Here is a 27,211-nt window from a genome sequence, read left to right as displayed (position 1 = left end):
TATTTATTTATTTATTTATTTATTTATTTGGTTTTTTTGAGACAGAGTTTCTCTGTGTAGCTTTGGCTGTCCTGGAACTCACTCTGTAGACCAGGCTGGCCTCAGACTCAGAAATCTGCCTGCCTCTGCCTCCCAAGTGCTGGGATTAAAGGCGTGTGCCACCACTACCCAGCCCCCCCCCTTTTTTTTTTTGACCAGATTTAACAGTTTGCCATAGGGACTGCAGAGACAGCTCAGTGGCTAAGAGTTTTCTCAATCATGAGGACCAGAATTTGGATCTCAGTACACACATGACGAACTAGATGTCCTATGAGATGCCTGTCGCTCCAGATCTGAGAGATCTTACACCTCTTCTGTCTGACACATACATACACAAAATAAACTTAGAAGAAACACTTGCCATGCCATCTCTGTTCATGAACATTCTGGCCATCTGTTGTCTCACAGCAAACATGTAAGGCTTAATGATCAAAACACACCCTTTACACAGATGCTGTGTGTGCTGGTTTGTGTGTGAATGGATTCCATAGGCTCATGTATTTGAATTCTTGGTCTTGAGTTGGTGGAACTGTTTGAGAAGGATTAGGAGGTGTGGCCTTGGGTACACTTTTGAGGTTTCAAAAGTTCATGCCCATGCCCAGTTAGCATTCTGTGCCTCATGCTCATGTAGGTCAAGATGTGAACTCTCAGCCACTCCTCCAGTGCTATGCCTGCCTGCTATTGTTATGCCCAGGTCTCGGACCTCCAAAAGATCTCAAAGAATCGCCATATCCTCTGTAAAAATACATAAAAGCCTTTATTTCAAACCCAGGTTTGGACTGAAAGTTGCACAAAGCAAAGTTTCGGCCCTGTGTCAGGGAGTATAGAGAACATATATTCAAGCCAGTTACATAGGGGTTGGGAAGCGGCAGATAAGAAAAGCTTTAATGTTTTTACAAACCGGTCACAGCTGCCTGGGAACTCTTAATTGGCATGATTTCTCTCTAAGGATGCATGGTTTTTGCTTTTCCCAAGGCCATAAGCCACCTGTGTTGTGGAGTGCTTGGCCATCCATCAGGGAGGGTGCCAGCTTCAGGCAGCATAGAGGCTGCTGCTCTGTTTTTTGTTTTTGTTTTTTTAAATTTGTTCTCAAACTGATATTATTGTTCCCAGGATGCTGGTGCTACTAGAGTGAGGATTTGTGGCCTTTGGCTCCGGCTGCGGAGAGCGCCAGCCTGCTAGGCTTCTGGGGAAGTGCCGAAGCCGGTGTTGGCCTTTTGGCCATTTCGCTCGGCTCCTTCACTATCATCCCCTCTTACAGTATGACCATGGCTCGATTCCTCTGAAACCATGAGCCCCAAACACACCTTTTCTTTATAAGTTGCTTTGGCTATGATGCCTTGTTTAGCACAGAAGCAAAAGAGTGACTAAAATGTGAGTAAGAATTTGGACAAGGTGCTGCTGGGAGACTTCTGTCCTATGGTACTGCAGACGCTGGAAGGATACGGAAGGTTGGGCTGGCTGTCCCTGGAGAACAGGGACAGCAGAGTGAAGCTTTGCTGAGATGTCCACCTCCCTCCCATCCTGCCAACGGGCCAGGGTGAGTGAACCATGGGCTCCCAGCACTGCTGCCTAGAACACCTCCCATTAGCGTGAGCATGGCAGTCTAGGGCAGGTTGTGACTTGACACGGAGCATGCCTCCTGACAGAGTCTGTGCTGAGAACAGGCTAGAAGCCACATGGTCTTTCTGAGTTGGCCATAAAGGTCTCACGGCACCAATTCTACAGTTCCCTGTGGACAGGAAGAGTCACAGCTTTTGCCCATCTTCAAAGAGCAAATCAGTGACGGAATGTGAAATGATTTGTGGCCATGGTTTAGGTCTCCAGAGAGGAAGGACAAATGACTGGAGTCCCTCTGTAGTGGAGCTTCACAGCCCCTAAAAAAGACATCCCACAGACACTTCTACACTCCCACCCCTTTTTTTGGCCATTACCCATCCCAGGTCTGTTACTGCCATTGATTCCTCTTCTCCAGTCTGTAACTCTCTCTGCAGGAGAATCAAGGCCGCACCTCCCCATCCCTCAAGTTCTCCAACCCCAGGTGCCCACAGCATGTCAGTTACTTTCTTTTCGGCTCAGCTTCCCTGGGTCAATGAAAGAGGTGCTAACAGCAACACCACAGACAGGAGGGCTCCAGAACAGGGTGAAACGTGCATGCTGGGCTGCTGAAATTAAATTTAGTTCCAACCCTCAAATGTGCTGCCAAGTAGACAAAGAGACTCATATAGTCTTCCAGGCTGTGTGACTTCAAACGTTGAATACTCTTGCTTCTAGCACACTATGCTGTGATAGGTATCCACTGCAAAGCAAGTCTCTCCCAGCACAGCGGCAAAGAACAGATACTTCCTCTCACAGTTTTAAGGGTCAAAAACATAGGAAGTGCTTAGTTGAGTCCCCTGGTTCTGCAGTTATTGCAAGGCTTGCTTGGGACAGCTCTGAGATTGGCTCACTCATATGAATTATGACAAGGTTCAATGATTCGACAGCCATTGGATCAAATTCTCAAGTCCTTATGAGCTCCTGGCAGAAAACACCCCTTCTTTTTGTCTGTGGACCCCTGATAGACAGCCCTCATTTTGGCACCGTGCTGCATAAAGGGAAGCCAGTGAGTGCGTAAGAGCATGCCACTGGAGAAAGTTTAAACAAGATGGTGGTTGTAGTTTGGATTCCCAGCTGCTGAGCTGTTTGGGAAGCTTTTGGAGCCCTTAGAGATGATGAACCTTTGCTGAAGGAAGTTGGTCGCTATGGGTGGAGAGGACTGATATCTAGATTCAGCTTCCTTATCAGCCAACTCTCTTTTTTCTGCAAGAGATAAGGGGAGGAGTTTCATTTGTACCTTTCTGCCACTATGGAGTTACCAGCCACCTTGCTTTCCCTCTAGAAGGGACTGTATCCCCACAAACTTTGAGTCAGCATCTTTCTTCCTTAAGTTGCTTCCTGTGGGCACCACAGCAACAAAGTAACAAACTTGATGATCCCTAAGTTGCTTCTGTGGGAATCGCAGCAATAAAGTAACAAGTGGGATGAAAGTCACTGTCCTGGCTTGACTTAAGCTGAGGTCTTCTGACAGGAGGAAACCTCAACTGAGAAAATGCTTCCATAAGATCAGGCTGTAAGGCATTTTCTTAATGATTGATGTGGGAGGGTACAGCCTATTGTGGGTGGTGCCATCCCTGGGCTGGTGATCCTGGGCTCTATAAGAAAGCAGGCTGAGCAAGCCATGGGGAGCAAGCAGCACTCTTCCATGGCCTCTGTATCAGCTCCTGACTTCAGGCTTCTGCCGTTTGAACTCCTGTCCTGGCTTCCTTCAGTGATATGCTATAATGCAGAAGTATAAACAAAGTCAACTCCTCTCCAACTTGCTTTTGGTCACGGTGTTTCATTACAGCAATCATAACCCTAACTAGAACAGTCACATATGCTGCAACCTAACCACAAAAGTGACCTCTTTACTTTCCCCTTTGCAACAGCAGTGAGTCACTGTGACCTGGTCACACAGAAGGCCAGGGTGTCTGCAGGATGTGTATATCAGGAGTAAATCAGAACTCTCCTCCACAGCTGCTTCAGGCAGACACTCTTTCTTGCCCAGGGCCTGGCTGCAGGCTCCTCAGGTACTGACAGAGCACACTATAGGTCCAGAAAGAGCTTGAGCCCAAAGCTAGAGATTGCCTAGATCAAAGAGTGGTAACATTTGCTGGGAAGTGGGTGGTAACTACAGAAAAATAGTTTGTCTTCAAAGTAACACATGAGCTCTTTGTAGTAAAGATTTGTGCAATACACTTTAAAAAATATTTGTGTCTGATTGTTTTGTGTGCAAGCATGTGTATGCACCACATGAATGACTGTTGCTGGCGGAAGCCAGAAGGTTTTGCATATCCTGGAACTGGAGTTATGGGTAGCTATGAGTCAGCATGTGGACGCTGGGAACCGAACCAGGGTCTTCTGCAAGAGCAACAGGCGCTCTTAACTGTGGAACCAACTGTTCACCACCCCCAGAGCCTCTCCATTTGTATAAGGCTAGGATATTTCAGGAAGTCTAAAACTAGATGGAGAAACTACCTCTGAGCAGCGACATTGGGAATGGTTGCTCAGTATTATTCTGCACTGCCTTTCTTTTATTATGTACACACAAGATTGATCTGCAACTGGGTGTGTATCATTATTTAGGTCTAGCTGCCTTGAAGTTGACTATAGTGGCCAGGCTACCCTCAAATTCACAGAGATCTGTCTGCTTCTGCCTTGCTGGTGCTAGGATTAAGGGCACCATACCCACCTGTTTGTGTTTTAAAAGATTTATTTGTGTGTACATGCAGAAGAACTGGAGTTGTAGGCAATTGTGACTAATGGGGTTCTGGTAAGTGACCTCACCTCAGGTTGACTGCATGCTCTCCACAAAGAAATCAGAGAGAGAGCGAGAGAGAGAGAGAGAGAGAGAGAGAGAGAGAGAGAGAGAGAGAGAGAGAGAGGCTGAACTGACCCTTGGAAGCTGCTTTCTTGAAATGGAAACAAATGGAAGGGGCATCTTTTGAAACTCAGGAAGTAAACTCACAGGTCTGAGAAGCTAATCTTGGGAGGAAACTAGCTGGCCCCCTTGCTTGTTGGGAGGAGTTTCTCCCACCAGTCCTGGGCAGTGTCTTGTAGGTCCTAGGGTTGGTTACCTGTGCAGGGGTGGCCTCTGGGCCATGTCCTTGCTCACCCACACTCTTGTGAATTACCCAAGAACATTCTCATTGGCTCAACAGGTTGTGCTGTGATGCAATTGTTACTTTGGTCTGTTCCCTTTCTGGGGAGAGTGGACCTGTGTTTTGTGTCTCCCCAGGAAATGTCTGTCAGAGAAAAGCACCCTCATGCCTCATCCTTCTATGTACTAGAATTATCAGCACGAACCACTTTTTAAAGAGATAAAATAATAAAAGCGTTAATAATAGGTGACTAAAAAACTTTACCCACAGCTTAGAACATCCTGTATATTCTGAGAGCGCAGACGTGATCTGCTATGACAAGACACCTCAGTTTTTAGGGGCTGCGGTGATAGAGACAAATCTGAAGAGTGAACTCTGTACCATGAAGGTGCTCTGAGCCTCCTCGATTTCTAATCCCCATATTAATTGTCTTCCCATCAGCTCCTCCTCAGTCTTCTTGCTCCCTCCAAAAACCAGTTACCTTCTTAGTTATGAACGTCGTCCAGATAATAAACCAGCATGACCAGAGCCTACGAGATGGCTCAGTGGAGTAAGGGTGCTGGATACCAATCCTGATGATGCCTGTTTGATTCCTGGAACCCACCTGGTGGCAGGAGAAACCACCCCTACAAGCTGTCCTCTGACCTCCACACACATGCATAGTGGCGTCTACACCCCTGACATAAAAAGACACAATAAATAGCTAAGAGCAAAACCAAACCGGTTGGTCATATCCCAGACATACTAATCAGTGGAACCAAACACTGAATGCAGAAAATGTTGACCCTCAGTGAGGGGTGACTGGGGAAACATTATGGTTTGCCTTTTTGGTAGTATCTACCATTTTGCCTTTAGTCCGGGGACATGATTGCCATGATTGCCAACACAGTCCCTGGACCAACCAAAATACATCACCTGAAGTGTTTGAAAGAGGCTGATACAGAATCTGAATTGGAACAAGATTCCCAGGCAATTCCACAGCTTCCGAGACTGCTAGCAGAACTAGGCTGCACACTGGAAATCAACTGCTTTAACCCCACCGATCTCATGCCTCAGAAATCAGTCTGGGCACTGTCTTCTTATCCTGTGAAGAGAGACTCTGAATCTGAGGTCAGTTCCCTAGTATAGCAGTTTTTAAGGTGTGGTAATTCTCTGAATTTGCTTTCCTTTACTGGGCCTGGTGGTTCTGACTGCAATCCCAATGCCTACGAGGTAAAGGCCTGAGGAGCAGTCTGAGCTACATACATGAGGAGACTTTCTGGGGAGGAGTGGGGAGGAATTTCTAGTTCTCAAAATTGAGTGCTGCTGCTCCTGGTGGCAGTTTGACCACTACACTTAAGAAAATTACTGGCTGAAAATAGCTCACCCATACTTGTAAAGCCACACACAATTTGGTCACAGAGCCAGCTTTCAGCCCACCCATGATTCTCTCCAGCAAACCACCCAAGGCTTGTCTGGTTCTCCAGAAACAGCCCTGACCCTCAGCAGCCTGCTTTCCATGCCCATGACTTACAGGTGCCCCTCCCCAACCCTCAGCACCCTGCTTTCCACGCCCATGACTTACAGGTGTCCCTGTCTGATAATTAAACTTTCGTGTCTTAAGCCTCCCTTTCCACAGAGACTTTCATTTGGTTAAGTTCAGTTGTAAACTCCCGGTAAAATGTGTCCCTTGGGATTGAGGTCAGTGAACTCCTCCAGGGTGGAAAATGACCAGAATCTGAGCCAAACTGGCTCTAGGGGCGGGTCACACTAGCCTCTGGATCCAGCAGAACAAGGCTTTCCTGTGTTCCATATGGTTGGCGGCCCAAGACCTTTCCCAGCCAGAGGCAGGGAAGAAGGACGAAGGAAAAATGGCACCTAGTGGGTGGGGATATGATTGAAAGTCACCTATCGTCCTGGGCCTTCTCGATCCCGAATCTTCCCACTATATCACCAAGTTCTGGAAAAAACCAGGGGATCAAACAACTGCAAGCCTCCCTAAGCCTTGCCACTTCGCGGGGCATTCTGCTGTCCCTGGTCCGAGGGTGGTGGGGGGTGGGCATTTTCCTGGGATTTGCTCAGGTGGTGGACGCTGCGCCGGAGCAGCATCAGAGGTGGCACCTGTGCCTCTGGCATTGAATACCGAGCCGCTTAGGGTGGTGCCGGAAGCCTGCGCTAGAGGCCTGGGGGCGGGGGTCCTGGGTCTCTGTAAAATGCTTTCCACGTGATATCATAGCCCTATGTCAGGCTTCTAAAGGCGACCTGGGGAGTCAGTGCCACGAATCTCCCGCCAGCTGCTGCTGGCTCCTCCGGGCCTTCGCATCCTGCTCGACACCAGGGACCATCGCTCGCGTCTCCGCGGTGGCGCTTCTTCCCGCGCTCGGCTTGGTGGTGCAGCTCAGACACTGGCTCCTGCCGCAAGCCCAAGTAAGGCACAGCTGCGGGGTGGCGCCGCCCTGCCCGCGGTCCACCTTTCTGCGCACCTGCCTCCGGGGCGGGGCGGAGCGGAGCGGGGCGGGGCCGGTGTGCCGGCGCAGGTCACTGCTCGGACGCTGGAGGGGGCTGTGGCTCTCTGCCGTCCCCAGGCAGTGCCCAGGCTCCCCCTGCCGAGGGCTCGGCCCAGGCCCTGGGAGGGGCGGCGGTGGCCCGCACTTCCCGCTCACCAGCTTCAGAGGCGGCTGGTCCCGGCGCGGGCGCAGCGGCTGCGGGGAGCTGGGAGCCGGGCGAAGGTGCGGGGCGGGGACGCGGCCACCGCCCGCTCTGCGCCGCTCCTCCCCACGCGAGTGGCGCTCGGGCCGGGCGTCGAGGCGGCCGCGGCGACCCGGAGCGCGCTCCCCACCCACCCCGCCTGCTCCGCCCTCCCCTCCGCCCCGCGCCACCTTTGATGGCTCGGACCTCGGCCGGCCGCCGCCTGCCTAGCTCGCGCGCCCGCCGCCCGCGGGGACCCCTCGCTCGCCACCGCCGCGCCCTCGCCTGCCCTGCAGCCCGCAGCGCGCTGCCCGGAGCCCGAACCACCGAGGTAGGAGGCGTGCGGCGAACAATGACCGCGGCGGGAGGGCGCCCGCCGGGGTGGACCGGGCCGCGGCGGCAACTTGTGCGAGTCCCCGCTCCCGCGGCCCTGGGCGCCGGCCGAGCTGGCCGCGGAGTCCGCGGGAACGGTCCTGTCCTTAGCCGGCGGCCGCAGGCCCCGCAACAATAGCAAGAGCCGCGGCTCCTTGGGCACCCGTGGAGCTCACCTCCGCGGACCTGGGCTGCGGGGCTCTGAGGTCGTGGGTTCCCCCGTTGGCTTCTCCTCCTCGGGCGCCCCTCCCCCGCTTCCTCCCATCCCACCCTGCCTGGTGACAGCGCCCCCGACGCCTCTTCCGGACCTCAGGCTGCAATCTCGGCTCTGGAGGTCGGTCCCCGGGCTGTGCGGTTGCCACTGTGCCGCCGGGTCACCGCAGCTCGCCCACGCGAGGCGAGAGCCTCCCGGTGGGTGACAAAGAGGAACACGCCCTCTTAAGTTAGATCCTGTTTCTCTTTGCTCTGTGCCTTATGGAGGGGAAAGTTTTTTTTTCCTTTCCTTTTTTTTAAAGCACAGGATATATAATTATTATTTTTGTGTAGGGGGTGCATTTCAGAATTTCTGATTGTGAATTTTACGATTTAAGTTCGGGAAACTTTAGCCTTGTGATCCATCCGGACTCCTGTGAGTGAGCGCCTTAGACCTAGGGGTCGTGGAGGGGTACCAGATTTCTTGATGGGACCCGGGAACCAGCGGCTGACCGGGGTTTTCTAGAGTCCCCTAGAACAGGGAGAGGTAGGGCTCACAAAGGAACGAGGTTTGAGACGTGCTGGTAAAGATGTGGGAGCGAATAACTGCCTCTCATCTGGAACAGTTTACCAGGCTCAGCCTCTCGCACCCCTCCCCCCCTCCGGAGTTCAGTGGCCTCCGGCTGTTTCATTTATTTTTGTTACAGCTTTCCTCCATGCTAGTTTCCCGCGTTTGACTCCCTTAACCCTGGCCCCTGCCCATGGTTACCACCCCCTACCCTGACTTCCATACCCTCCTTTCAGTAGGCAGCATTTTCGGACCATAACCTCGACCCAAGGATGGGCCATGTTTAATGTGCTTTGCACGTGGGGACTTGGCCAAGCCCACTTAAGAACATTTCCCCTAGCGTTGTCTTGCTTTTCTTTTTGTATCTGAACAAGGAATGGAGAAAGGGAGGAAAAGCCTTTTGGATTATGAACGCTTTAGTGAGGAGTTGCCTTTAAAAATTGGCTTGGTATTTTTAAGTCTACCGTGGGACCCTTCTCATATCCCTGTCGTTTTCCCTTGGCCCTACAGTTCTTGCTGGCGTCTTAGCCTTGGCTTTTCAGGTGGGTGGGTCCCTGACAATGCACGTCTTCCGTGGGTATGGCATTCACACAGCCCACTTTATATTCCTGCAGCATCGGTCTGCAGCAAGACACTAATATTGGACTTTCTCCAAGCACAACGAAACGTTTGTGTTTTTAGTATGTCTGGCTAATAGCTCTGCTTCTGGGTAAAATAAATAGAAGCATTATTGGGCAGTGACTGGTCTACTGGGAGAGTCGGTGGTCTAGAGAGTGAGCAGACGTCTGCCAAACCCACAGGAAGCTAGAAATACTTGGGTCATCGATGAGGTAACTACCTCCTCATGGTGGGGGGAGTAGTGCGTGCAGAACTGTGGTGTGCTCCTCTGACTTGGGTTACGCTGTTAAGATGTAGGAGTTCTCTGAAGTTGGGATCCTCCCCAAGTTTGGTATACGTTGCAAACATCCCCCTCCCGACACCACTTCCTTTTGTGATGGGATCTTAGAGTGTATCCCTGACTGGCCTACTCCGGATGACTCCTGTCTCAGTCATCCCGAGTGCCAGGATTATAGAGAGGTGTGTATATGATGTCCATTTTTAGTGTACTTTTCTACACTGATATTCTCTTATTGGGCATTGATATCGGGGTCATTGATTTTGTGACCTTTTTTTGGGTCTTGCTTTTCATTAAAGGGATCATCCAAGGGAAAATATTTAAAGATTAAGATTAAAAGTAATATTGAAAAGGGAGAGGAGGGTGGGGGCCACTTAGGAAATCCCAGTGTCCTGGAGGCAGAAGCAGGGACCTCACAAATTCAAGGCCAGCCTTAATTCCAATCTCAATAACAGAAAAGGGGTGGGGAAAGAATGCCTAATGGTTAAATTCACTTGGGAAAATGAGTGGATGTTGGAGAACTCTAGATAGGAAAAAGAAAAACCGAATTTTTGCATGCTGGCTTTACTTTGGGAAAACAGCGAGGTAATACTCTGAGAGAATCAAGGAGATTGTGACTTTGTAGACTTAATGTTTCCCTGGCATGGTGTACTGGTCATCTTAAACCAATCTTTTGTGACGGACTTTGCTTGCTCCAGGGAATGGTTTAGCATTTTTGAGAACTCCTCTCTAAAAGAAGATGCTACAATACAGAGAGGCCTCCACAGCCCTGTGACACAATTCTGGGAGTCCTTCCAGGACTGGCGGGGATGCCCTACCTTGTCTGGGAGAGGAGGAGGGCCTCAGGAGGCTGTAGGTCTTCCGGCTGTGTTTCTCCTGTGGTTTGGTACTTTTGATGGAAAGGCGCTGTAAGCTTACTTGGTGGAGAATTCATCCTGGGTTCTGTCCCTAGCCTTGAATAAACCAGGTGTGGTGGCTCATGCCTGTAGTACTGGCCCTCTGGAGGTGGAGTTGTCAGGTGTTCAAGGTCACATTTGGTTATACTTGCAGAATGAGTTTGAGGCCAGCCGGGATCACACACATGCACACACAGAAAGGAGAGAGTTCTCCCAGTGGGCTCTTGAACATAAGTGGTTGAACTGCTTTTTCTTGCTCTTTAATGGCTGACATTTATGCTGTGGCATTACTAGATCGTGACACAGGTTTGGCTGTAACCCTCATTAACCACTTCCATGTGGCCAAGGTAAGAGCCAGATGGTCGTCATTAAGATTACTGGAAATGCCAACTTCTCCATCCATTTATGGCAATTACTGCTTTTGTTTTTAAATCAAAAAGCCCCCTAGGGGAGGAAAAGTGGTGTTTCAATCGAGAGAAGCAGACTTTTAGTGGAGATATCCTTCCCTTGGATTGAGTCAGTAGAAAATGTTTTGGAAGGGATGCTTTGAACACAGTGGACCACTGATACATTGTTTAGACATGGTACTTTGAGCTTGCTACTTGTGAAATAAAGGAAGGACCAGCCTTACCGCTTTGACTGACACTGGGCGCATGCGCATATACTTTCAGTGGTGTTTGGATTCTGCTGTGGTATAGAAATTATAGTCTGCAAAATTTGGAATTAATGTGGGATTCATCATTTATACAGAATTTTATGTGATATCCTGTCACTTGTGTATACATTAAAACAATAATGCCACAGGCCCAACTAGGTCGCCTTTAATGAACTCTGCAATGTATCAATAAACCGAGTATGGCAGTAGTCACTTTGTTTTGCCTGAAGACTTTTGGAGAAATGCTTTTCATAAAGGTGATTTATTACCAACCTCAGAGGAAGACTTAGAATCAGTATTGTGGTACTTTCAGCTTTTCCTTCTAATTATTATTTCTGGATCTAGGATAGTGCCTGGAACATAGCAAGCCCTTGGGAAATATTTGTGGAGTGAATAAACATGCTTAGCTTTTAGTGCTCTTTTAAATTAGTCCCTGTTTTTTTTGTTTTTTTGTTTTTTTTAAATGGGGACACTTGACCTTCCCATGGATAGGCTGCAGTTCTGGGGATCTGAGAATTTGGTATCTGACTTTATATTCACTTTGTTGTAATGGAGCAATTTGGTCCTTAAACATGGTTGACATGTAAAAGACACATTCTTTTTTTTTTTTTTAACATGCTCATAAAAATGATGAAAACATGGGGAAAATAAAACTTAACTGTGGCCCACCACCTCTTCCCAAAAACTGTGTTAATATTTTGGCACTTTTTAAACCCACCCTTTCATCCAGTTACTTCTCCAACTGGAATAGATGTTTCCTCCAGTTCTTGCCTGGATAAGGCAGCTGTGTTCTGCACTCTGTCTTGAACAGAGGCTTCTGGGATTGTTTTCCTTTCTGACAGCACCGCCTCCTGGAATTCCATTAGCACATCTGTCCATAGTCCTCCTTTTTTGAGCTCCATAAGTATCTTTGCTTCAGAAGGCTGGACTGTGGAGATTTGGAATTCTCAGCGGCAGTTCCTGTGGTATTCAGCCAGCTAATTGTTACTTTTGAATTTTCTAGCTTTTCTTTGGGGGCACGGTGTGGTTCTGCTATAATGGGTCCAGGTGTCATGTCTTTTCTGCTTTATATTTATTCCTGTCTTTTTTCCTAGCCATCCCAGGTGGCTCATTTCTGCACCTCAGTGATTCACAGGACTTGGGTTGTGATACCAAGATGTGGCATCAAGATCTATGTTGGGTCACCGGGTTGTTTGTGAGTTTGGTGTTCATGAACAAAGTTCCTAAGAACATCTGTACATAGGTCTTGGTGTGGAAGTATGTTTTCACTGTTTCTGCTGGGCTCATGAGGGGTTTGTTAACTGTATGTCTGCTTTTTGTATGCCTTCTACATTATTGTTGTTTTGGTGTGTGTGTGTGTGTGTGTGTGTGTGTGTGTTCTTTGGCTGTATTGAGTGCACTTGTCATGAGTGAACTGCACGTACCCAGGACCACTTTGCTTGCAGTTGTGACTCTCAACACTTCTGGACACACATCTTTTGTTACATCTTTGCCCTTCCAATACTTTCACCCGTTCATGTATTTTATCTTCATCACTTTGTAATTCCTTATTGGGTTTTTTTTTGTTTTGTTTTTTGTTTGTTTGTTTTTTCGAGACAGGGTTTCTCTGTGTAGTGCTGGCTGTCCTGGAACTCACTTTGTAGACCAGGCTGGCCTCGAACTCAGAAATCCGCCTGCCTCTGCCTCCCAAGTGCTGGGATTAAAGGCGTGCACCACCACCGCCCGGCTCCTTATTGTATTTTTATTGTGCATGTATGCACATGAGTTTGTGTGCATGCACACAGATGTGTCCATTAGAGGGCCACTTGCAGGAGTCAGTTCTCCCTGTTTATCTTGAGAGCTGGTAAGCTGAGCAGGAAGAGCCTTTGCCTGCTGGGCCGCCTTGTGGACCCGTCTTCATTTTGCGTTGCTGTCTTTTGAAGAGCAGACATTCTTAGCAAAACATTTCACACTGTCTGATTGTTGAATGTATTGGTGGTCAGGAGATGTTTTCAGCTTTGGGAAATAACAATTCTTATATGCAAGGAAGGGGATGACTGTGGCCGTGCTCTGGCCACCGTTCTTCATGGGACAGTTTTGTTCTTTCCTAAATAAATTCACTGGGAAAGACAGGAAATGGAAAACACAACAACAACCTGCTTATTTTGAAAATAGAGATAAATGAGTGGTTATTATTACAATCAAGTAAACAAGTTTTTTTTTTAAACAAAATTTAAATTGGGTTGTGTTGTTTCACAGATGGAAGGGATATGAGAAAGAATTAGTTTTAAAATCACTTAAGAGCAAGAACAAACTGGAACCCTGTGCAAAAGCTAGTTTTAACATCCTGTTTTTAAAAGCTTATTTGTAGCCTGGCATGATGCCACATGCTTTTAATCCCTGTGATTAGGAGGCAGAGGCAGGTGGATCTCTGTGAGTTCAAGGCTAGCCTGGACTACAGAGTGAGTTCCAGGACAGCCAAGGCTACATAGAGAGGCCATGTCTCAAAAAAAAAAAAAAAAAAAAAAAATGCAAGTCTGTGTATGTGCACAGGAGTGAAGGTGCCCACAGAGGGCAGAGGTGTTAGATGCTCCCAGAACTGGAGTTCCAGGCAGTTGTGAACTTCCCAGTGTGGCTTCTGGGAACTGAATATGGGCTTTCAGCCAGAGCAGTGCATCCATCCCTTAACCACCCAACCATCAGCAGTGAGGTGCTTTTGGGTGTCCACAGCTGACTATGGTTCCCAGGTTCCCAGCAGTCTCATCTTCCTGGCATGATAATCTCTATATCAGTTAAGTAACATAGGCAAGGAAGAATGTTCTCCTAATTTTTGATTGTCTTGTCCACTCAATATAAATGACAGACATTGATGAGATCTCCAACCTATCAATAGAGGCCTTGAGTAACGGAGGAGGGCTCCCACCTCAGAGGGTCCAGTGTCTTTAAGGAAAAGTTTCTGTCCTTCTGTCCTGTGATCCCTAGCCTGTCACTTTGTGCCCCTGGGCTTGTTACCTCCGGTTAACTAGATGCTGGCTGTGCCTAATTAGCTGTTGTAGCTGGTGGCTCCTTCATGAAGTGACTGGTTGTCACTTCAGTGACAACAGTGAGTTGAGTAGGCTCCTTGAAACCCCTTTGTTGCTGAGAGAATGCCTTCCCAGAATCCCCCAGCATCTGGGAAGTTTGCTGATGGGGGTTTCAGGGAAAGAGCCTTGAAGACTAGATGGGAGGCCTGTGCCACAGCAGCTGTATTGTGGTTTGGGCAGAAGAACAGAGGTAGAAGATGGAGCCAGAACCTGTAAGTGTGATGTAGATTCCTGTGGGCTCCATGCACCCATGCCTGCCTTATTAAGTAATATTAGCCTGTACTAAATAGTGCGTTTATTTACTTTCTGTCCCTCCTTGGGTTGGGCTATACCAGAAAGATTCCCTTTCAGAACATTATGGAAAGAATTTATCTTTCATCTACCTTATAATACTATTTTAAAGAAAATGGTTTTCTATGTATTTTTCTGTGCAAATGACTGGGTTGATGTGAATCTCAGGTATCAGTGTGGTGAGATCTCCAACCACCTGGGTGGGAGATGGCCTCTGGGGGATTAATGTTTATTAGGTTAATTGAGGTTGGTAGACCTGCCCACTGTAGGTGGTGCCATTCCCTAGGCTGTAGTTGTTGGGTTGAATGGAGAAAGGAAGCCCAGTAGTGGCTGGCATTCATTTCTCTATGCTTTCTCACTGGGGTGTGATGTAACCCGCTGCTTCAAGGTTCTGCTGCTTTGGCTCCTCCCATGGTGGATGGTCCTCCTGTGGTGGACACTCCTCCTATGGTGGATGGTCCTCCTATGGTGGATGGTCCTCCTGTGGTGGATGGTCCTTCTATGGTGGACACTCCTCCTTTGGTGAATGGTCCTTCTATGGTGGATGCTCCTCCTATGGTGGATGCTCCTCCTATGGTGGATGCTCCTCCTATGGTGGATGCTTCTCCTATGGTGGATGCTCCTCCTGTGGTGAACACTCATCCTTTAACTCTTCTTATGGGTGAATTGTGAGCTGAAATAAGCTCCCTTCCCGTAAGTTTTTGTTGGGATATTTTGTCATAGCAACAGGAAAAGAAACTTAAGACAGTGGAAATGTGAAGTCACTCTGAGGAGCAAACTGTTTTTAAGGACTGTTTGATGCTTATGCAAACCATGCAGCTTAAACATCCTTGGATTTGATCTTTTTTGGTGGTAGCCTTGGCACACACCATCTTAGAAGGACCATTACCAGTTAGATCGCACTTGGAACCCGGAGGAGTTCTTTAGAAGAAAACGGTGGTCCTCGCCATTTTGTTCACCTGGGATAGCACTCACATGAACAATTACGATGTGTAGGAGTCGTGAGGATGTTCATCTGGGGCCAATACATTTTCCTTCACATGCCTCCAGTGCCTCAGTTCTGTAGCATCAGATTTGAGAGGGGCCAAGTGCTTGACTATAGGAGGGCCAGGAAAACCAGAGGTGCTGTGACATGAGTGTGGAAAGTCCCATGGGCTCTTGTGTTTGTTGCTCTTGCTGCTTGGAAGTTGGTAGAACTCTTAGGAGGTGGAACCTTGCTGGAGGAAGTAGGCTCCTGTGCTTGGTCTTACTTCCTGCCTGATGTCTGTTACCTGTTTCTGCCAGGGTGAAGGGTCCCACCTATAAGCTCATGCCACCACAGGGTCACCTGTTACCACGATGAACTGTGTCCCCTCAAACTGTGAGCTCAGATGAGCCCCTCCTCCTTCAAGTTGCTTTCTGTTGGGCATTTGATCACACAAGAAGGAAAGGGACCCACAGAAGAGGTTACCCAAATGAGACAGTGATGATCTTACTGAATTTGCTTGGGTATTTATCCATGAACGTGAGTTGCTGCGTCCGTCACAAGACTATCTTTTAAGGCTTAGAGGATAGTGGACCAGTGGTTCTCCACCTTCATAGTGCTGGGACTCTTTAACACAGCCGATGTTGCGATGACCCCCCAACCATAAAATTATTTTGTTACTACATTCATAGCTGTAATTTTGCTGCTGTCACAAATCATAATGTAGATATCTGATCTGCAGCTCGCAAAGGGGTCTCGACCCACTGGTTGAGAACCCTTGCTCTAAGCCAGACATCCTCTATTTTGGGGTGCTTGGTTTATGCTCACTTGCAAAAACTCATCCTGGCTGGGCTTGTTGACTCTCATGTGCACTCACAGAGGTGGGGGAGGGTTCTAGAACTCTCACTTGACTATGTGGCCAGTGCTCCTAACACCTGTTGTAGGCAGTGTGACCCTAATTGCATAGTATCCTGGGGAGGTCCTAGAAGTATGTATAGCCACGAAAGACTGAGATAGGGGGGTTCCATCCATGTGTCTATGAGTTATCCCTTATTTCTGCTGGGTAAAAACTCTGGTGTAGCCTTGTCGGGGAGGGGTACCCACACTCCTGTAGGTAGAGGCTCACCAATGCTCTGTAAGGAAACCCAGTAAACACCACATAGGTCCCCAGAGTGAACTTTAGTGAAACTGTGCCTTAGTTTGTCATTAGGACCTCAGGAGGAGGGGTAGACATTGTTTGTGTCTTCTGGGAAGGGATTTCGGCAGCAGCTGCAGATAAAAGCCATGTGTGCAGACAGTTGCAAAATGTAGACTAATATTCTTATCTTTTCATTTAAGATACAATCTCTCAAAAAAGCTGTTGAGGAGGCTCAGGGGTAGAGCGTTTCCCTAGCATGTGTGAAGTCCTCTGTTAGATCTTCAGCATCACCAGAAAACCCACCACCATCACAAATAACCTCCGAGGGACTGAGGAGACAGCGCATGTGATAGTGCTTGCTGTGTAAGAATCAGGGTCTGGGTTTGATCTTTAGGACATATGTAAAGATGGCATGGTGTCACGTTTGTAATCCCAGCACTGGTGAGGTGGAGGCAGGTAGGTCCTTGTGTTAGCCCATTTAGCCCTGTGCTAGCCCATTTGCCCTGCTCATGCTCGCACCATTTGTCAGCATGCTGTGTTCCTGTTGCAGTGTTGTACATAGCCGTTGAATAAGCATCTCTGTGCCTTTTATTTTTATCCCAAAGGACAAAAGCCTAGCTTGAGCCCTGTGAAGCAGGATGGGGGAGGTTTCAGTTCTTACTTAGCTTTCAGCAGCAACCAAGCAAGAGCAGAGGCAACTCAGGATCTGAGAGCTGGCTGCAGGCTCTGGCCCTGTGGCATGGTGCCTTGTATCTGGCTGTCACTCTTTCCTGTACACCAGCGTCGTTTGTGTAAGGTTTATTTCTGTGTGTGTACACGCAAGTGTCACTTGTCCATGCATACAACTGCCCGCAGATGACAAGAAAGGGAATCTCCCTGAAGCTGGAGTTACAGGCTGTGGTGCTGGGAACTGTACTCAGGCCCTCTTCAGGAGCAGCAGAGGCTCCTTACTCCTGGGCCACCTGTTCAGCCCTCTTCTTGTGTTTTCAGAGCCCTGGGAAGAAAAAAGTCGGGTCCTGCTGAGATTAGGGGCATTTGAACCCAGGATTACCGGAGATGAGCACTCTTGGGGTAGGGGGTGTCTGTGTGCTTTGGGAGTGACTGTCAAATGGTCCGTGGACGAAGCTGTGGGGACAGCCAGATTACAGGCCTGTCCTGACCTCACACAGAATGCCTAGGCACAGATAAAGAAAACCAGGGGCCTCAACAGGGATCTCGCCCCACCTGCCAGGAGCTTGCTGAAGCTTTGGAGTTCATGATCGCATCACTGTTTGACTGTTTGTTTACTTATTTACCTACCTACCTATGTACCTACCTACCTACCCACCCACCTACCCACCCACCTACCCACCCACCCACTTACCTCTCCTAGAGCACTTTCGGGCTTCAAACCTGCTATGTAGCTGAGGCTGGCCTTAGGAAACTCCCTGGTCTCCTGCTCTGCCCGACAATGCTGGGATCACAGGTTCATACCACCACATCTGGCTGCTCAGATGCTGCACTTCTGACCTGACACCCCATGTGAGGCTGTAAGTCATTCATTGTTTGCAATATGTTATCCTCATGGCAATGTTCTCCCAACTCTTGTTCAAACACACCCATTCGAGGACAAGGAGAGAGTTAGCACCTTCCCTGAGCGGCTCAGAGCGGCTCAGAGCATCCCTGTGCATCTAGGAGAAGATGGAGTGCGGTCAGTGTAGCTGCCTGCAGCCTGAGGGAATCCCACATGGTAAGGCCCATCCCCTACCCTGATGTCTCCATTTGTTACAAGCGCCAGTGACTGAAGTTGTTGGTTCTCTCAGCCCTAATCCATCTCCAGCGAGCAGGGCAGTTGTGTGGTAATTCCAGCGTGTTGACAGGAAAGATACCGTTTGGCATACCTAAGCCTTGGCCATCCATCACAGTCCTGGCCGAGGTGATGTCTGTTTCTGACTTCCTTTGGCACACCTTGGGAGGACACTGTTCAAGAACACAGACATGGGCTGGGGATGCAGCTCATTTGGAGAGCCCTGTGCAGAGTTCAGGATCCAGGGACACCAGTGTCATCATGCATAGTTGCTCTCTTATGTCTGGCTTTGCTGTCAGTGAATTCCTGGACGTCAGGAGCCATGATGTCTTCAGCCATGGTTTTCCTGTACTTTGATTGATTAGTGAAAGTCTTATGGTGGATTCATGAGTAATCTGCTAATCCCAATGCCATCCTAAATTCCAGGAGTCTTCACAAATTGCAAGGGGTACAAGGGACACTATTGTAGATGTTGGGACACTGCAGGACAGAAAAGCCTTAGTGGATACACATACACACACACCCATACATACATACACACATACATATAAACACAGATATGCATGCACACATATGTACATGCACACATATGTACATGCATATATGTATGTATACACTCATGCGTGCACATACACACATCCAATATCTGATATTGAAAGGCATGCTAACTGTTGGGTACCTGGTCAAAGGTGTTTAGTGTTTATGGTGCTGCAGAGAAAAGCTCAAGCAAGGGCTATTAAAGGTGAGCAGTTTCTTTCTTCCCCAGAATCCCTCAGACAAATGCTCTTAGGTGCTTTGGATACAAATACAGAAAACCTGTCACTTAAGGGATGAAGCCATTTTTTCTGACAGCAATTTTTTATTGAGCAGCTATGCACTGTGCAAGAGGGTATGTGAGTTGTGTGTGTATGTGTGTGTTTGTGTATGTACGTATGGTATATGTATGTATGGTGTGTGTGCATGTGTGTGTATGTATGTATATATGGTATGTGTATGTATCTATGTGAGTATGTATGGTGCTTGTGTGTGTATGTATGGGGTGTGTGTTTATGTATGGTATGTGTGTATGTATGTTTTGTATGTATGGTATGTGTATGTATGGTATATATGTGTGTATGTATGGGCTGTGAGTGTATATGTGTATGTATAGTGTGTGTGTATATATGTGTATGTATGGGGTGTATGTATATATGGGGAATGTGTGTGTATGTATGTATGGGGTGTGTATGTATGGGGGGGGTGTGTATGTGTGTATGTATAGTGTGTGTGTATTTATGTGTATGTATGGGGTGTGTGTATATATGAAAAATGTGTGTGTATGTATGTATGGTGTGTGTGTATGGGGTGTGTGTGTATATGTGTGTATGTATAGTGTGTGTATGGTGTATTTGTATGGTATGTGTATGTATGATGTGTATATGTATGTATGATGTGTATTTGTATGGTATGTGTATGTATGATGTGTATATGTGTGTATGTATAAGTGTTATGTATGGTGTGTATATATGTATGGTATGTATATGTATGGTATGTGTATATATGTGTTATGTATGGTGTGTGTATATATGTATGTATGGTATGTGTATATATGTGTTATGTATGGTGTGTGTATATATGTATGGTATGTGTATGCTGTATGTGTGTGTACGTATGGGGTGTATATGGTATGTGTATGTATAATGTGTCTATGTATGGCATGTATATGTATGGTATGTATATGTGTGTACGTACGGGGTGTGTGTATGTATGGTATGCATATATATGGTGTGTGTATATATATGTATTATGTTTGGTGTGTGTATGTATGTATGTATGGTATGTGTATGTATGGTATGTATGTATATGGAGTGACCAATGGAACGCAGAGTCTCATGTATGCCAGGCTCACACTCCATGGTGGTTGACATCCCAGCTCCTGCATCCAGGCTCTTTACCAACCTCAGTTAGGAGAAATATGCATGGGGTGTGATAACAATAAGAGTTCCTATCTCTAGGATAAGATGACAGGTGAGGATGGTTAGAGAGATGATGGAGTCCTGAGATACAAATGTGTTTGAATAACTTGCTTATGAAGGTTTGTAAAACCAGCACTATAAGAAGAAAAGATTTGAAAAGTCAAGTAAAGCCTCCAGGCGATTTAAGAAGTGGTTATATTGTGGGGTATATAGTGGGGTACATGCCTTTAATCTTAGCACTTAGGAAGCACAGGCAGACGGATCTCTCTGAGTTTGAGGCCAGTTTGGTCTATATAGAGGTTTCCAGGCTAGCCAGGATGTTATAGTTTCAAAAACAAACAAGCACCTCCCAACCAGCCCTCCCACTTAAAAAAAGACCCTCAAAAAAGTGTATATAAGGGCTACATGGATGGCCCAGTGGCTAAGTGTATATACTGCTCTTACAGGGGATTATTTTTTAAAAATTTCAAGTATGTACACATACATAAAGTATATATATTTAAAATTAACGGGGGCTACCGTCTGGATTAATATTATCGACGTGGCTTTTGTCCCATTAGGTGTATAGCACTGTGTCTTGACACATGTCTAGAACTTTTCCCAACTCCACAGCAGGATACTTGCCTTTCCCATCTTGTCTGAAGTCTCCGTTGTGCTGCCCCTGTTTGGCCCCAGACTGTTAGTTAATCTTCCAGTCCCTGTATCCTGGTTGTCTCCAGAATGTCTTGTGCTAAGTCACAGCACATCGTTTTGCGATGTAACTGGTGTAGTCTGAGAGACGCTTCTAAGTCTGTTAAGGATTTAAACTTGCTTGGTTTCTCTTGTGGTCATTTCTGCTGGTCATTGCGTGGAGCAGCACGATGTGTCTGACCATCACCTGCTAAAGGACATTGGGTTGTTTCCAGTGGGGCAGTTGTGAGTGTGTTTCCTGTAAACACAGAGAAACTGTGAATGCAAACAGTGTTGATGTCTCAGGAGCAAATATTTACCAGTCCTTGACAGCATTTAGTATTGTCAGCACTGTTTTTGGGCCATTTTCAGGGGTGTGTGGTACTATCGTATGATGTTTGTTTATTTATTTAGATTTTTTCTTTGTGAAGCTCTGTAGGCCAGGCTTGCCTCGAACTCACAGAGAGGTCTGATTAGCTCTGTGTCTTAGTTAGGGTTTCACTGCTGTGAACAGACACCATGACCAAGGCAACTTTTATAAGGCCAACATCTATTTGGGGCTGGTTCATAGGTTCAGAGGTTCAGTTCATCGTTATCTCATCAAGGCAGGAGCATGGCAGCATCCAGGTAGGCATATGGTGCAGGAGGAGCTGAGAATTCTGTATCTTGTTCAGAAGGCAAACAGGAGAAGACTGATTTCCGGGAAGCAAGGATGAGGGTCTTAAAGTCTACCCTTACAGTGATACACTTCCTCCAACAAGGCCACACCTCCTAGTAGTGCCATTCTCTGGGCTCCACACCCTGCCTCCTGAGTCATGGATTAAAGGCATGCACCACCACCTCCCAGTTATTTTTAAAACTAAAAATACAGAGAAAGTACGTTTTAAAGGGGTTTCTCTGGAGCGATGCCTTAGTTTCCTGGTGTGCGTAGCAGAGAAGCCTCTTGGAGTAGCTGCTTGGTGGTTGCAGGGAGGGTCATAAAAGGTATGTAGAAACAGAGCCCCTTCTGTATCCCAGTCAGCAGGAAGTATGTGTGAGCAAGTCAGTCCTGAGGGTACTTAGGGGGGGAGTACAGGTTAATTTTCTTGACTGACTTGGTAAGTTCCTACATAAATTTTCAGTGCTAATCAAATTATAAAGGATCTGGAAGATGGGGTAGCTGGGGAGAAAAGGCATGGGGGCGGAGCCGTGGGGCGGAGCCGTGGAGGCGGAGCCGAGCTGTGGTGGCAGTGCTGAGGGGGCGGAGCTGTGGGGGCTGTTTATGGCCCTCTGACAACTTCAGGGGCTGAAAGCAGTAGTAAATATCCCTCTGTAGTATTTGTGGGTTAGGACTCTGGGAGTGGCTTCTGGACAACCTTGCGTTCTGGCTCAAATGTTTGCAATAAAGATGTCAGCTAGGACTGTAAGATCCTTTTCTAAGGAACCTCAAGGGGCTCCATGGGCAGGGTGGTCCTTTACGACAAGGTGCTCGATGGGAACTCGTGGTGGAGTGAGCATCCTTGAAGAGGCCCTGATAGGAACTGACTGCTGTGACGTTTATGAGGTGGTCTTGGGAGACTTGGAAGCTGCCGTTTCCACAGTGTGCTTGTCCATAGGGCCAGCCACGGTGCAATGGGAGGTGACAGAGTGTGGCGCCAGGAGGTAAGACACACTGGGTGCGACCATGGAAACTGGCTTCCAGCCATCTGAGGGATCGCAGATGCAACCACTGGCTCAGCCCTGTGAATGTCCCTGTGGTCCTGTGAAGATAAATTTTTTTTTTTTCATTTCTGAGTGGCAGTTTTCACCCGTATTTTAAAATGTAGTCTATGTACAACCCATGAGTTCTAAATAACTTGTGGAGTCTTTGTGATCAGTACTCTTATTTTTTAGTGTTTATTTTGTCTGTTTTGTGTTTTTGAGACAAGGTCTCGCTATGTAGCCTTTATTGGTCTGGAACTCACTGAACAATTTTGAAGACTTGGGACCCTTGGAGAGAACCTCACCCCACCTTAGAGGGCTGGGCTGAGCCATCAGGTATGACATACTTTCTGTTTACAGGATATGCTATTGCAAACATATCCTTACTGTACCATTGGAACCAATATCCATCTCTTTTCTGTTTGTCCAGGCATGCTTGGGGGCAGGGCAGGTTCTTCATCAGGTGCTTAGGTCAAGGAATTCTCTGTGTGGCTTAGAAGTTGCAGGGTGTAAAATTTCCTTCCATGAAGTGGGATGCACTGGTTTCTGAGGTGGAGAGTGAATGAGTGATTCCTAAGCCTGAACCTGAGGCTCAGGTACATTTAGAATGGCAATTCCCAAGTCACACAGTGTCCCCTTAAATAAGAGCAAGAGATCTGTAGCTGAGGGGCAAGCTCCTGATCTGTGTAGGAGGTCAGAATGGGGCTTCGTTGAAGTTTCCAGGTCCGGAAACTTACAGCAGGGCTGTGGAGAGGAAAACTGACCAAGTGTGTGGCTCTTACTTCATTTGACATTTTGAAAAGGTGCGTGCAGCTTAGGCTGGCCTCCAAGTCCTGATTCTCCTGCCTCCAGCTCCTAAGTACTAAGATGACTTCCTGTGTCACCATAACTGGGTCTGTTCTGAGATAGGATCTTCCTATGTCGCTTGGGCTGGCCTCTACTGTGCTGTCCTCATGCCTCAGTTTCCCAAGTGCTGGGATTGCAGGTGTGTGTTACCACACCAAACTCAGTTATTTCTTTTTAAATGCAAAACCAATAAAGCCACTGTGGAAATGTTTAAAAAGATGAAGGAATCAGGCAAGAGGCACACTCTCACCAAGCTCTGAGCCCAGATTGCTTTCTCCTTCTTGCCTGCCTTATTTAACTTTCTTTCCTTAAACTTTTAAAAATAGATAGTGGTGTTTTTTGTTTGTTTTGTTTTGTTTGAGAGCTTTAGGTTCACAGTGAAATGGAGCAGAAGTTAGTTCCCATATCTGGCCTCCACCCCCTTATTATAAACATCCTGCACTCTCCTTAATTAAATTTTTTTTTTACAGTGTTTCCTTTTTCAGTTATAATCTAGTCTATATAAGTTTCGTGGCTTTCTTTCCCCCCAATAATCTTGCCTTAGTAATCCTTAAACCAACAGGATTAAGGTCAAAGGTCTCTTCAGGTCATTTCCTGTTGACCTTTACTCAGTGGAATTTGGCTGTGTTCATGTGATGGGGAGGGTGAATTGCTTTGTGATATTTATCCTGTGGAGATTCCCAGGGTGAGTTTAGAAGTGCTTAGGGCCCTGAAGGGCCTGGCCCCTCCCATCTCTTTTATCCTTGGTTTTTTTTTTTCCCTCTGTGGCTTTTGGTAGTTGGGTGGGGGTTGGGATTCACGTTCTGTCAAGCATTCTGCCTTCTCAGTCTGCAGTTAGAGCCGGAGCAGGGATGTTTTTCTAGCACTGTCTTGAATGTGAAAGCTTGCCCAAGTCATAGTCTTGCACGCCTCTGCAGTTAACCATGTCCTGTGTGCCCTGCCTGCTTGCTGGTGGGTGGGGGTGGGTGGGCAGCATTGGGTATGGGAACTGCGCTCTCAGAGATGTCAGCGAGGGTGTCTTTCCTGTGTTCTAGGAGATGGTATGCTGCCTTTTGTGCATTAGAAAATAAGGAACCTCAAGCCTCTCAAGCTGAGGAGATCAGCTCAGGTCTCAGCTTCTGAAAGCCTGGGATGTGGTGGAGTCACCCTAGTGGCACTTCTGACATGTTGTTCTCGATGGCAGAGGCCAGGTTGGTCTCTGGCAAAGTCAGGAGTGCTTTAGCAATGCTCTCGCAAGCGGGGAGAGTCTACAAACAAACACCCTTTCAGACGGAGAAGAAAAAAAAAAAAAAAAAAACGCTTGTTTGGTACTATGATATCATACATTAGTGACTTAGAAATTAAACTTAGCGTGACCTCTCTAAACACCAATGATTATGGTCTTTGGCTTAATTCAGAGTAAATTACCAGATTGTGGGCTACCTTCATGAGTCATTCTGCTGCAGGATCCCCCCTGCCCCATAGGTACCAAGGTAGGGAATGGCACCTTCATTGAAATTAATAGGTAGGCAGTAGGGCCAGAGAGCTCAGGGAATTGGTGAGTGCATGTGCATGTGCGTGTGTGCATGTGCATGCATGAGTGTGTGTGCGTGCATGAGTGTGTACGTGTGTGTTAGCTGGCCAGATAGAAGAGTTTGTTGGAGCCTCATGGAGGGTAGTTGAGCACCTGGACTGTGTCTGCCTGGCAGGCATTGGTCACCATTTCTGGGACTCATTTGGGAGAGAGGAGTTAGACGCATTTTTATTCTAGATGGAAAGATGGGGGAGTCTGGATGCCTTCTGCAGATGTGTACAAGAAAAGATGTGGTTATCCTTGAATAAATCTGGAGGTTTAAGACTTGTGCTTTGTATTTGATTAAACAACAAAGTATCACATCTGTGGCTGCCTCCCTGTCTGACCTCCTGCTGTGAACTTTCTGAAAGCTTTATGGGTCTTTTAGAGAACTTAGATTTTTGTTTAATAGGAAGCAAGCTCCCCCTACCAGTTTTATGTCCCTTCTCTGTGATCTGACCATTTGTTTGAGAGGAAATTGTCTAGAGCTACAGTCTGGGTCAGGGGCTTGTCGGAATTGTCCCCAGTGCAGGACACTGTTAGTGCTTCCTTGCTGTCTTGGATCTTGAAAGTACTAGAAACTTGGTATCCTTGAAGGTGTTAGTGTTGGGGTTTGTTTTTGAGTTTCTCTTTAAAATTTTATAGTTGCATAATTTGGCATATGGTGTGTGTGTGTGTGTGTGTGTGTGTGTGTGTAAGGTCAGGTGACAATCTGTGTGTTGGTCTTCACCTTCTTGTTTGAGACAGGCTCTCCTGATTTTGACACTGTGTGTAATGGTAGCCAGCCCACAAGCTTCCAGGAGTTTTCCTGTCCCCACCTCCTGTCTGCTGTAGGAACTCAGGGATTGTAGATGCTACGTGTCTGCTTTTGTGAGCGTCCTGGGGTTTCATCTCTGCTCTTCACACTTGTGTGGCAAAGCACTTTCACCCATAGAATTGTCACCACAGTCCCAAGGAAACAAAACATTTTTGAGGAGAAAAAACATGTTCATAGTGCCATGGAGAAAAGATTTGATGAAAGTAAAGTTACACATGGTTAGTTGGCTTGAGAAAGGACGGGTCTTCCCAAGCACATAGTGTTTGCCATTCTTACCCACTCACACAAGCCCAGTAGAACTTAATGTGAACTCGCCCATCTTTCTAAACTATCCTAGGACTGGCGTATAGCTCAGATGGAAAGGTATTTGCTGCCAAGCCTGATGACCCCAGTACAGTTCCTGGGGCCCACATGGTGGAAGGAGAAAATTGATTCCCACAGGTTATCCTTTGACTGCCACAGTTGCGCACACACATGCACGTGCACACACAAAGTAATTGCAAAAAATTAGAAATATCTATCCAGAAGTGGATCATGCATAGATGTTAACACAATCTTTACATTGGGCCTTGCTGTCCTTTTGCTAATAAGCTCAGGAAATTGTTTTACATTCTGGAATACAAATTTAAGTTTTTTTGTGATATTTTTATTTATATGTGGCACACATAGTATGTGTGTCTGTGCACGTGGAGACCAGAGGTCACCATCAGGTGTCTCCCTCTGTCACTTTCTAGGTTTCCTTTGAAGCTGGTTTCTCACTGATCACAGAGATCATGGTTTGGCTAGACTGGCTGTGGAGAAAGCCCCAGAGATCCTCTAGTCTCCACTTTCTCAGCTCTAGGGTTACAGCTACAGGATGCTGGCGTTGAAGCTCAGGTCTTCAGGCTTACAGTTTTCATATCCCTTCCCGCCATTCCTCTGTTTTGTTTTCCGTGCTGGGGATGGACGCTTAGGATCTCTCTACCACAGAGCCGCCTCTGAACCTCTCTCTCATTCCCTGTATGAGCATGTGTAAGAAGGACACCGTGAAATGATCCGTAGATGCCCGTTAATGTTAACAGGTCTGTTGTGTGGAATCGTCAGCTGATATGAACAAAACTGTATCGATATACTTGATACTCTGAAAATGTCTATGGTAGGAAGCCCCCAAAGTGAGGTCAGCGGCCAGAGGGTCGGTTGCAGGTTTTTCTTTCCTCCCCCAAGCCAAACTGTATTCAGCTTAGTAAAAATACTTTTCATAGACAGTCACATTTCAGGCAGGATCTGTCAAACAATCATTGACCATTTTGACAAGTGCTTCTGACTTTTCTCTTGTACAGGTTACCTGATCAGAAAGCCACTGTATGCTCCAGCCTGTTTGCTGTTTTGTACAAGGACAGGCAAGGGCTAGCACTTTACCTCCAGGATGCTGTGAGCAGCTTCTCACAAGCCTACCTCGACATTCAGAGAGGGAAAGGAAGGTGGCAGAATTCTCAGTCTGAAGAT

The 27,211-nt window shown here is 47.2% G+C and overlaps 2 protein-coding genes across 3 annotated transcripts in view; one reads left to right on the top strand and one right to left on the bottom strand.

Annotated features, from left to right (window-relative positions):
• Positions 1-770: 770 nt before the first annotated feature.
• LOC143441641 (uncharacterized) lies at positions 771-8,025 on the bottom strand. Its single transcript, XM_076930515.1, has 4 exons — positions 7,937-8,025; positions 7,674-7,818; positions 5,637-7,615; positions 771-3,357 (listed from the first exon to the last, which is right to left on the bottom strand). The coding sequence occupies exons 1-3, from the start codon at positions 8,023-8,025 to the stop codon at positions 6,971-6,973; spliced, it is 879 nt and encodes a 292-aa protein (XP_076786630.1). The 3' UTR covers positions 771-3,357; positions 5,637-6,970.
• The window catches only part of Farp1 (FERM, ARH/RhoGEF and pleckstrin domain protein 1), a 229,758-nt gene continuing 210,128 nt past the window's right edge, over positions 7,582-27,211 (top strand). Inside the window, exon 1 of one of the 2 annotated variants that reach the window (XM_034497328.2) lies at positions 7,582-7,719. The gene's annotated coding sequence lies outside the window, so the exon portion shown is untranslated. The remainder of the gene's footprint in view (positions 7,720-27,211) is intronic. The other variant, XM_034497327.2, reaches the window with a different exon arrangement.

This window comes from Arvicanthis niloticus, chromosome 3, assembly GCF_011762505.2.
Source record: "Arvicanthis niloticus isolate mArvNil1 chromosome 3, mArvNil1.pat.X, whole genome shotgun sequence".
Classification (NCBI taxonomy): Eukaryota; Metazoa; Chordata; class Mammalia; order Rodentia; family Muridae; genus Arvicanthis; species Arvicanthis niloticus.
The sequence above is the reverse complement of the archived record's forward strand: the minus strand, read 5'-3'. Positions and strand labels throughout refer to the sequence as shown.

Excerpts from the sequence above, each read along its gene's own strand:
- LOC143441641 (XM_076930515.1), bottom strand. The coding sequence starts at position 8,025 with ATGGGAGGAAGCGGGGGAGGGGCGCCCGAGGAGGAGAAGCCAACGGGG. Across the intron at positions 7,819-7,936 it reads CGCAGCCCAGGTCCGCGGAG|GGCCGCGGGAGCGGGGACTC; the intron begins GTGAGCTCCACG and ends GCCGGCGCCCAG. Across the intron at positions 7,616-7,673 it reads CGCTGCGGGCTGCAGGGCAG|GCAGGCGGCGGCCGGCCGAG; the intron begins GCGAGGGCGCGG and ends CGCGCGAGCTAG.